We start from the raw sequence: 11197 nt of genomic DNA, 5'->3' as shown, positions 1-11197 counted from the left end.
CCACAAATCCCAGTCAGTCTAGATGATTAGAGAACAAAGTAATGCTTTATTTTACAGCCTGGCATTTATTACATATACAGTACTTTGAAATTTTCCAAGAAGACATAAGTCATTAAATAGTTGAAAGGTTTGCATGTTGGAGGCTGTAAAATTAAGCTTTAGTAATTAGTATCATTGCAAACGCAGATTCAGACATCGTAGACAACACTACATCAAAAATAAACTTTTTCTTGCTCCCCGACCCTCCTGCACAGGAAACAAAACATTGGGGGTGGGGGGAAGACATAGTGGGAGAAATAAATTTATTCTTTCTTTTAAATTTGTCAAATGTACATAAATTATACTTAATGCATCAAATGAGCAAATCATATATATCATCTGAACAAAAACAAAAAAGAAAAGAAAAAGAGGCAACATAAAAGAAAGAACAACATTCTTTGATGAGATCATTGTTAAACAAGTATTGGTCAGGCGTTTCATTAACCTGGGAAAAACAAAGTGCTACACACAACAACCACTGAAAGACAGTTCACCATACATCTTAATGAGGATTTAGACTGAAGCACCTTTTCTTAGCTTAAAGCTAAAAATGGAGATTTCTTCTTTTTTTTTTTTTCCTTTCATACAAAAACAAAAAAAACAAAAACAACCTCCATTTGGATGTTTATAGTCTATCTTCAACAACCCACGACCCTTTTCTCAGAGGGACACATTGCAGTGACAATGTTCTGTTTCAAGTTAAAGTACATTTGTGAACTGCTTGACCCAACAGGCTGCCAAGACCCTTGGTTTCTGCTTTTTTTTTTTTTTTTCCTCTTTCTCTCTCCAGGGTGAAACTTTTGAGTGCAAATAAAGGCGTACGACTCCTTCATGAGAAAAACACATGGAATTCAGTCACATGCTTTTCAAATTATAATCATATATTTAATTGATATACATATATTGCCACCATTGGCACATATGATATTGCACACAGTGATGAAATGTTGCACAGGAAAGCAAAAAAATAAAATAGATATATCTCTTTCATGGGCAAAAACATTCCAAAATCACAAATAAAGTGGAATAATGCTGAAAAGGTAGAGTTACATTTAAATTAGAGAAGAAAAAAATAATAGTTATGTTCGCTACTGCCCGTTTACTGCCACATATAACCACCACTTAACCTTTTAAGCTGGAAAATTAGCAATTTAAGTGGGGTGGGGGCTTACCGTCGAGGTCTTATTTCCCACAATTAGCCCCCGCTCAGCGAGACACAAGCCTGCCCCTCTGCATCGTCTTGCATCGAGGTGACCACCCCCTTCCATGTTTACATGTAGGCCGATACCTGGATGGCTAAAAAGGGAATGGCAATGGAGTTATATAGGGAAGAAAGGAAGGTAGCAGAAAGAGAGTTAAGAATTCTGCTCCCAGGATTTGTAGCAAACCCTTTTAGCACCACGAGTCGTGCGCTAGCACACAAGGGGGCCGAGACAAAACTGGAAGAAGAAGAAGAAGAAGAAGAAGAAAAAGAAGCGTGAAAAAGAAAAGCTAAAACTGCAATCCAAAGCACCAGGCCAGCGTGTAAGCATGCGGAGTGTGTAAGGCACCAGGTTGTTTTACATGCTGAAAGTGGACGCTCCCCCATACAGATGTGGTTTAGGCTTTAATCTGGATGCTCCTGAAAAATAAGGTGGTCAAGGAAAAGGACAGTCTAGTTTTGCTGGTTTCCAGTCAATTGGAAGGCGGGAGCAATCGTTCGATTCATTGATGAGGTAAATCTGAAATAATCCGATTGTTGCCAATTTCTCTGGAGTTTACTGACAAAAGAGTTTATAAAACTGCTATCGAACATCTATGAGATGCGACTGAACTGGTTGCAGAACCAGTCTTTTTAACAAGTGGCAGCCCGAATATTTACAAATAGAACCAGTCTGCCTCCAATCCCAAATCTGACGTAAAGCTGCAAGCGTGCATCCAAAGTAACCACTCAGGCCTTAAACTTGTAGGGCTAAAGTCGGAGAACCACCAACAGGTGACTAAACCCCCTCCTCATCATCTTCCTCCTCCTCCTCCTCCTCAGCTGAGCCAGGTGTGCACCTAGGGGGGGTAGGGGGGCCTCCTTCTAAACCAACTGTGATATTCTGATTACCATTTCTGCTTTAACTATGCCGAAGCCTTTTGGATAAGTACTCAAACTTGAGATTCGTATCAATGAAAAAGTTCATATAGTGCAGGTTAACATGCAGCAATAGCACTGCTTGGCACCATGTAGACTCTTGTGACTGAACAAGATCACGGAAAGATGTTTCAGATAGAAATGCACCGATCATTTACCCAGATGATGACCTCTCCCCACCGAAAGCTAATCACAAAACGTTACTGGCCAAAATAAAAAGTGATCGGTGCATCTCTAAAGACCAGACATGTCAACAAAAAGTTACTATTAGGGTCGAGATGCACCAAACAATCGATCGGAGTCAGACGACTGTGCCTTGATCGACTCCGATCAGTTATCTGCAGGTCAAATATTGGGGGCGGGGGGAAGCTTTTCCTATTCTCTAAATGCATAAAAAAAAAAAACACAAAAAAAAAGCATCAACAAATAGCATGTACTTAGAAATTTGTTTTAAAACTTTAAAAAGTACACCTAAAAGACATCAGAAAAATTATAATGCCTTCAATTTCTAATAGACCGTGATAAACACAAAAGAATTAGCTGGTTGGATTTTAAAGAAAACTATCAATCGTGATCGGTGCATCTCCATTTCCACTCATTTCAATGCGTCTCTGCATTTAACTGGGCCAATTAACACAGCTCTTGTGTGTGTCTTGTTAAGTAATTTGCAAATAGGGCAAATTGCTACATGTTGTCACCGCATTTCCTCTATCAAATACACATAACGTACCTTTTCTAATTACCACATTGCATCAACAACGAGACAGAAAGGTAGTCTATAATATATCGATCTGCATGGCAACAATTTCAACTCAAACAGAAAAAAAAAGAAAAATTACAATATCTATATTTCTTTGAATGCCTCTAGCAACGGCCATGTCAACTGTTGACCAGTTCAATATAAATCGATTTATCTGAAATGCATATTGCACAACAAAGATAGCACTTATTTCATTTCATGAAAATGCCTATATATTCCTTTTTTTTTATATACTGCATGACATCTAACCAGTTTCCATAGCAGGCCTAGCCCTCGTATATATGATTTATGTGTAAACACATCTCCACTCACAGGTAAAGGTAAATAGGATGGCAAGTACACGTGACAACCTTTCACAAAGATTTGGAATTTTGTTTCGTTTTGTTTTTTTGAAAAATTAAAATATCTGATTTGTGCTGAAGTCATTAGCTCACATGTAAAGGACCCCTGACCTCGCAAACACTTTTTCTTCTCCTTTTTTTTTTTAACAATAGCTTTAACTGGTACAAAAGTTCTCTGTTAATAAGGGAAATAAACACTCCGTTCAATATTGTTTGTCAAGTAGGAATCAATGTTCAAATATAATGTTATTACTTTGTTTAGCAGCCTGTTACTGTATTAATGGTGATAAGTGGGGCAACATCCAGCGATGAGTGACAACATGTCATAACTGTCAGGTTGTGGTTTCTTATACTGAGAGTGATGCTCCCTTGGAGTTAAACCTTTACAGTTAAAATATTTAGATTCTTTCTTTATACAGTAGAGTTTTTACTTTAATTCTCTTGTTATTTTTCATTACTCTTGCACGTTTTCTCTATTATCAATCCTCGTCTCCATCGTCCGCCTGCATCTCCTCTTGTTGCTGCAGCTCGCATGCCCTTTTCTCCCGCTGCTTCTCCTGGATCTTCTTCATCTCCTCGGCGTATTTACAGAAAGTATTCCCGAATTTGGACCACACTTTGTAGGGCACCGTGATAGAGTTGCGGTAGGTGGGCTTCACCTCGCTCACCCTCATAAACACGCCGTACTTATTGGAGCCGACGTCGAAGAAAAACCGCTTGTTGTCCACAGTCAACGACGATCCCTCCGGCAGCTCCGCGGGCTCGTCCTCTACGCCGTAATCGTCAATAAGTTTAGCCAGAGCGTCGCGAAACTCAATAAGTCCCTGTGCGGGCAGAGCGATCGTCTGGCCTTGCGTCGATCCCAACCCGGGCCCCCGGTTAACGGTCTGTCTGATCCGCAGAAACCGTCCTCTCTGGTTCTCTTTCAGATCCATATAGTATTTCCGATTCTCCCGGACCAGGAACTCACTTTTCAGCGCCCGCCTGGGCTCGTCCTGTACCATCCCAGGGTTGCTCGGTCCCAGCTGGGCGTAGTGCTCGATGAAGTCCCCCAAGTAGTCTCGGAACTCGACCGCCACGGACATGGAGAGAGTGAGGCGGCTCTTGTTTCCGCCGGCCCCGACTTCGGCTATCTTCAAGAAGCGGCCCTTCGCGTTCTGCTTAACGTCCAAATAGAAGCGCTTGTTCTGGATGTCGACCCGTTTTGACGCCAGCTCCTGCGTCTCATGCTGGAGCCCGGAAGCCGAGCCCGCCCCTCCTGCCGCTAGGTGCATGGAGCCGAAGCCTGGGCCCGTGGCCGCTCCTCCCTGCTCACTTCCACTGTCTCTGTCCGCCATGATGCTGCCTGCCTGCCTCGCCTGCCTTCTCCTTCCGTCTGCTGCAAAGCCACGGCCAGCTGAGCCCGTGCTCGGAGCTCTCGCGAGATCTACACAGAGGTATAAAACAGCGAGGAAAGGGAAAGGGAGGGTGCGTTAATGCAGATCGAATACTGCTACTGAGTTCTCCATCTCCCGGTGTTTTCCTAATGTCAAGAGCTATCTTTTCGCTTCATGTGAAACGAAACTTACGAATTCCACAGATTAATATCAGTTTCGATTCTTCAGGACACTCGACGAAAGATCAGGTACTTTTTCTTTGTGGGAAGACCCTACTTTCTTTTTCTAACGCTGATTACGTGAAAAGCATTAGATTGTATGTAACTAACCAGCCATATATATAGTGTATGTTTTTAAAATCTTTTCAAAATCATATCAAAAGTTGGAATTGCCTCAAGGCTGTTTCTTTCAATCGCGCTTTCGTTTCACAGTACCCTGTGGGCACATTAAGACAAATAAAATAAAATAAAATAAAATCATAGGTCAGTCTAATCGTGCCTGTTGTTTGGTGGCAGAGATGTGGTGTTCTGTGCCTGTTGCACAAATTAGACCCACCTCTCTTTTCCAGCAGAGTCAGCAGGATGACTTATTATGAAAATGTAAATATTGTCCCTTTTATAATTAAGGAATCTTCACACATTTCTATAATGATCTTGGCATGGCTATAGTGAGTCATTAAGTCACTTTCTCCAAATGACTAAAAACAAGTCAAAGCAAGAAATTTGCAGAATCCGACAGGCTGGTTCGCTGCGTTCATTCAGGTCCCCTCCATTTTAAACTGAACAGTTATGGTACGCTTTAACCTCAACCGGCGCTTTGGGAAATAAAAAAAAAAAAAAAACACCTTATTTATTTTAATATTTACTTTAAAGCCAACATGTCCTGCCGCCGTATTGATGTTGGCGGTTGCCACGTTGCTTGGGGCCTTTAATTAGCACAGAGGCCTCTCTCCTCCCCGCTGTATGGCCGCACGTCGTTTACGAGCCATTCCTTATACTTATTCTACGGGTTTTCCACACTCACGAATCAGGTGGCAGATCTTTCTTTGTAAATGTCTTCCGAGTGACACTACACGCCCTGCTGTGTAGTAGAACCACGATCAGTAGCATTTTGTCACAGTTAACTCACATTTTGCCTGAAGGCACGGTCATCTTTGAAGGAAGGCATTTATATTCAAAAAGTGTCACCAGCGTGATAAGTAATTTGTATATTTGTTGTCTAAATTAGCTAATTGGGCGACGCATCTCCTTCATAGCACACACACACAATAAAAGAAAACTACAAATAAATAAATAAAAAACCTGCAGCCTATGGAGTTCTACCCCCTTTCTGGAAGGACGCGTATATTAACTGGAACACATTTTTTTCTGCACACTGTCGTACCCAACTATTCAACTAGAACTAATACAACTTTTATAATAAAAATGAAAAAACAACAAATAACTTAAAATGTAAAATAATGCATAATAAATACATTTATTGAAGTTAAAATATATATCTATATTTTAAAAAAAAGGGAAAGTCGTCGTTTACTGCCAGTCTAATAAAAAACATATCGTAAATAAAAATAGGTGGAAAAATATACAGTTAGCTATTTCTGGTCCACTATATGATTAATAGTTGGTTAATTTTTATTTGAAATATTTCAAATGTGTTTTTACGCCATTTTGAGCAGCTGTTTTGCCGTGCTTCAATTAATGTTCAATTGAAATTCATTTCTAAAGACCAAACAAAGGATAACAATAGTGGATCACGTCGCCAACGGAACGTTTCACTGAGTTGAATACAGTTTCTATGAAATGTGTGAGCACCGACTCAGGAGATTTAATACGAATAAAAATGATAAAATAAATAAATAAATAAACGTAATTATTTTTTGGCCCCAAACATTGACTTATGTGATCACGGTCTCCTCTTTTTTTTCTCCGTTTTGCATTTAATCTAAGTTACTTTTATTAATAATAGCAAACAAATTTTTTACGTACATTGAAGGCCATATAAAAGAGTAATTCAGTATATTCTGTTGAAAGATTATATTTATATACGCTTTTCAAAGGTACTTTGAAGGTCCTGGATGAAAGGTAGTCTATCATCCAAACAATACTGCTAATTGCTTAGATATGAAACTTTGTTCACAGTTTAAGATCCAAAATTAGTTTTTAAAAAACTGTTAACGAGGAATAAAATATATTAAGCAAAAGATTTAAAAGAGTCCAAAATCACAAAAAACACAAAATAAATATTTTTAAGAGCAAATAATTATTTTTGATATCCAGAGCAATAAAAATACTGATGATATAAATATCTTTAGTGATGGCTCATTTATATTCCTTATAAATGGAAGTCTATGTAAAATAAATTAATAAGTCGACGTGTGAATTAAAATTTTGAGACTGTATGTTGAAGGCCTAGAGAGATTTGGTCAGTTTTCTATTGTTACATTTCTTTATTTAACCATTACTTTTCATGCCTGAAAAGTAATGGTTGTCTTTCTGAATCCCATTCTACTATATTACGTAGCATATTAATATTTTGGAGTGCGAAAACGCGCTCGTTTTATACTGGATGCTGTCCAAGAATGATCCGTGAAGCAGGTATAAAATGAAACATTATTTTTGCGTGAAAAATAATTAGTTGTGACAATGCATCAGATATTTATTTAATTATTTTAGTCTAAAATACGTGTAGTGTTTTTAAACGTTTACATAGCCTAAAATAAGCGGATTTCTTTCTTCTTCTTTTTTTTTTTACATGTATTTATTTTATTTATATACAGAGGACAACTGTGACGTACATAAGTCTAATTGTTGTGCAATTAACGTTTCTCAAGCGTATAACCACGGTGGTTTTATGAATGCCGCGATGTTTTGCCCACTGCACATAAACTGGGCAAAGACACAACCAAACTTCAGCAGAGTTTTAGATCCAAAAACCTGGTCAACATATTTGTTTTATAAACCCTGCATTTCCCCCCCTCCCTTCTTCCTTGCCTCTTTTCCTTGCTGGCTGATTCATTCACTGCTCCAGTATGCGAATAACCAATCTATCAACATATTTACATGCTGTCAGTGGGTCACCTTATATTTATTGAGGTGTTTGTTATTTATTTATTTTTTCTTTTTAATGGTGAACAAAAAAGTATTTCTGTTCGGGTCCAAAACAGGCTTCTGTCTCAATAATAAGGTGCTGTCGCAGTTAGTGGAAGCCAGACCCCCGTAATCTCCGCACAAAGTTTTGCCCTACATCCCAGCACTGAAATGCTGCGTGGCGACGCTCCAGACGACAAGCTCCGTCGCTGCTCCCGATCAGCCATATGTTGAGGTGTCATGCTTTGGAAACTCTGCAGAGCGCTGTCATATGCTCGGTCGCACGTCACGGCACTTCGATAGGGCGGCTATAATGACCCAAATCGCAACTATACGCACGGGATTTCGTTCCACAGACCGTGGATTTCCTGCTGTAGCCTTACCTTTCTTTTCCCCCTCCCCGCAGCTCCGTCTGCGGGGCTGAGAGCCTTTTACAAACCAGAACACGCAACGCAGGCGACGAGACGAGGCGTAGGATTCATGGACAGACGCTCGAACGGCCCCTTCTTTAGCAGCACCCAACACTACATCTGCCTGCTTCTCAAGATGGACCAGAAACGGCGAGTCGTGGCAAGCCGAGCGACACACGCACAAGTTCGGCGCAGCACGTTGTGCCGCTGATGTCAACACGTAAAGTGGTGAACGATGCCTCACTTTGGTGGAGGAGAAGAATTGCAGGCTTTGCTTGAAAATGGTAACTGTTAGGTAGGAAATGTGCATAAAGGTAAGCGGTACTTGTAAATGTTTCAGCGTTTTGATGACTTCTGTCATTAATTTGCGTCACCTTCGCGTGAGAATTATGCTACATTCTCCTGCTTTTCCTGAGGATATTTTAATGCTTTAACGCTTTACAATATCCAAAAGCAATAATGATGCCAAAAGCAAAATATAATTTTGGGTGTCCCCAGTTAAGTCTACCAGTTCCTACAACTCCACTTGTCTAAATTTATACAAATTAAATTTATTGTGAAGCATATTTAGCAAGTTTGCACAAGGTGCTGCACAATAATACAATAGATAAAATATGTTTTCTAAAGTTTAGTAGCCAAAACAGAAAAAAGATACATCCACTCTAAAAATCCATTGACTCTTAATTTTTGGGGGGTCACCTAAAAGCAGCTGGTCAGCTGATCTAAGGGTCTGTGGAGAAAGATACGTTTGGAATTGACAAGTTCATGTCAATAAATCAGACAATCATAAGAAAGTTAACTTATTTTAGTAATTCATAAAAAAAAAAAGAAACTCATCATCACATCCAGATCACAAATTGTGATAGTTCAAGTATTTATGTCATCTAAATTTTATAATTATGGCTCAAAATGAATGAAAAGCCAACATTGAGCCACATTTGAGATCATTATTGATCTCAATTTTGCTTTGAGGTCAATAATATATTTTTGAATTTGAATTTAATATCGTTAAAATTGACTTTCCATGTAGAAACGTCATGTTATTGGGATATTGTAGCCTAAACAATGGAGCAGTGCTGTTTTGACAGTTGTCCAGCAGACAGTCATCAATGTTCACAAGGAGATCAGGTCACCAAATATCATCAATAAAGCAGCTTGTTTTACCAAAGCAAAACGAACTAGGTTGATGGAAAAGGCATGTAAGAGTGTGGGAGACATTCACAAAGCTTGAACTGGTGCTTCATTTAGCAATTGCTTCTTAATATGTTTGGTATTTTTCTGTTAAGTTCCGGTTTATGGGCTCTGATTGAAAATTTTGCAACTTCAGCACCATGGAGAGTAGCTAAGCCTGAAGCCCAGAGGGCAGTCTCCAGAGACACAAAAATTGAAGTAACAGCGATAAACTTTTATACAGGTTATTAAGCTAGATAACTTTATTTTGTATACTTGAACCATAAGCAAACTAAGTTGTTGCTAGTGACCCCCAAACCAGCAAAGGCCTCTCGGATTTAGCTATAAATAATTTTAAATGATTTAAGTTTGACTTTGAAATTTTTTTTAATTTAGAAATAATGTCATTACAGATCTACTAGTGTTACATGTCCTTAATTTGATATCTATGTCCACAACAACAATTTACGGTGAACAATCTATCCTTCCTGCTGATTGAATCTGTCGCAAGGTCAAACTCTTTTGCAAACTGTAACTGTTTGAAAATAAAAATCTCAATCAAAAACAGCCAATTTATAGCACCTTCACCAGAAGTTCAGTTTTTCATGAATTTCTTTCAAAATTTTGAACTCTTCTCCTCAACACCTTTGCACTCAGTTGCATTTTTTCAAGAGCATTTTTCTTCACCTTCATTTATTTGCTGCATTTATCTAAACTATCTAACAAAGAATCCCCTTCAGGTTGGCTGGAAAAGCTGCAGAAGGTTTGGACATGCCAGTTAAATACTGGGAAAATGTAATCTAATTACCTGTGGCCAAAGTTGAACTCTTTGGATTTCAGTGCATGCATCATGTTTGGAGGAAGAATAGACCTGCATATAACCACCAAAACACTATGCCAAAGGTGAAGTTTGCAGGTGGGAACATTATGCCGTGGGCTGGCCCACCACATATGGTGCTGGCAGACTTCATATAATTGAAGGGAGGATGATTGGAGAAATGAACAAGGGCATTTTTGATGAAAACTTGGAAGACGAAACAAGGTGTGGATTTCTGAGCAATAGTCCCAAACGCGCAGCCAGTGAAACTCTTACTTGGCTTGAGAGGAAGCAAAACTGTGAAAAGGACCAAGTCAATCACTACATCAATTTGAAAATGTATGTTAAAAAAAAAAAACCTGAAGACCAGAGTGAATAATCTGTACTGACGAATGAGTCAAAATTACAGCAGAGAAATGCTTATAAGTAGTTTCTCCACACAATAGAGAATTTGATGTTTTTATTACCAGAAAAGGTTTTTACATAAACTACCTAATTAAATTTGATTTATGTCTTTTTTTTATCTATACCTTCACTTGGTGAATAATTTATTTTGATTGCTTTCCATGTTTGATTTCTTTGGTAGTGTATGACCAATGGCCCCAAAAGACTGTAAAATATGGAGAGAAAAAAACATCGAGGTGTCCAATAATTTATTTTATAGTTAAGTAGAAAAACTAAAAAAAATTCTTTGAGGGAAAATTATAGAGCATCAAAAAAGATGCAATACTCTGTATACATCAGTGAGCATATCTGAATATGTTGTTGCTTTTTTTCTTTCTTTTTTTCTTTTTTTTTTTTTTTATACATGTTTGCTTAAACTATCACCATGTCATGACAGTATGATATGAGACAGATAATCTGTGGAAAAAATTATCATACTCCTTTGCCTTCAGAAACAACCAATCAGAGCCAGGAGGATGGCCTTAGAGCTGTCAATTACTCTTGTGTAAGTGCTGCTCACACTCTCCCCATTGCTCTCTGCTTGCCTACAGTTAGTTCCCCACAAGAGACTCTGCCATGAATAGCCAGGCCAGCTTGCTTGGCCTCCGATGATGGTGGATAAACAGTTTTCCTAG

General features: G+C 38.8%; 1 protein-coding gene across 1 annotated transcript; it reads right to left on the bottom strand.

Annotated features, from left to right (window-relative positions):
• Positions 1-26: 26 nt before the first annotated feature.
• puraa (purine-rich element binding protein Aa) lies at positions 27-10790 on the bottom strand. The gene is made up of 2 exons (XM_044139862.1): positions 8105-10790; positions 27-4685 (listed from the first exon to the last, which is right to left on the bottom strand). Exons 1-2 carry the CDS (start codon positions 8490-8492, stop codon positions 3739-3741), a joined length of 1335 nt encoding a protein of 444 aa, XP_043995797.1. The 5' UTR covers positions 8493-10790; the 3' UTR covers positions 27-3738.
• Between the last annotated feature and the right edge of the window lie 407 nt (positions 10791-11197).

This window comes from Gambusia affinis, linkage group LG15 (genome assembly GCF_019740435.1).
Source record: "Gambusia affinis linkage group LG15, SWU_Gaff_1.0, whole genome shotgun sequence".
NCBI lineage: Eukaryota > Metazoa > Chordata > Actinopteri > Cyprinodontiformes > Poeciliidae > Gambusia > Gambusia affinis.
Note: the sequence above shows the minus strand (reverse complement) of the source record. Positions and strands in the feature narration are given on the sequence as shown.

Excerpts from the sequence above, each read along its gene's own strand:
- puraa (XM_044139862.1), bottom strand. The coding sequence starts at position 8,492 with ATGACAGAAGTCATCAAAACGCTGAAACATTTACAAGTACCGCTTACC. Across the intron at positions 4,686-8,104 it reads CGGGGAGGGGGAAAAGAAAG|ATCTCGCGAGAGCTCCGAGC; the intron begins GTAAGGCTACAG and ends ACCTCTGTGTAG.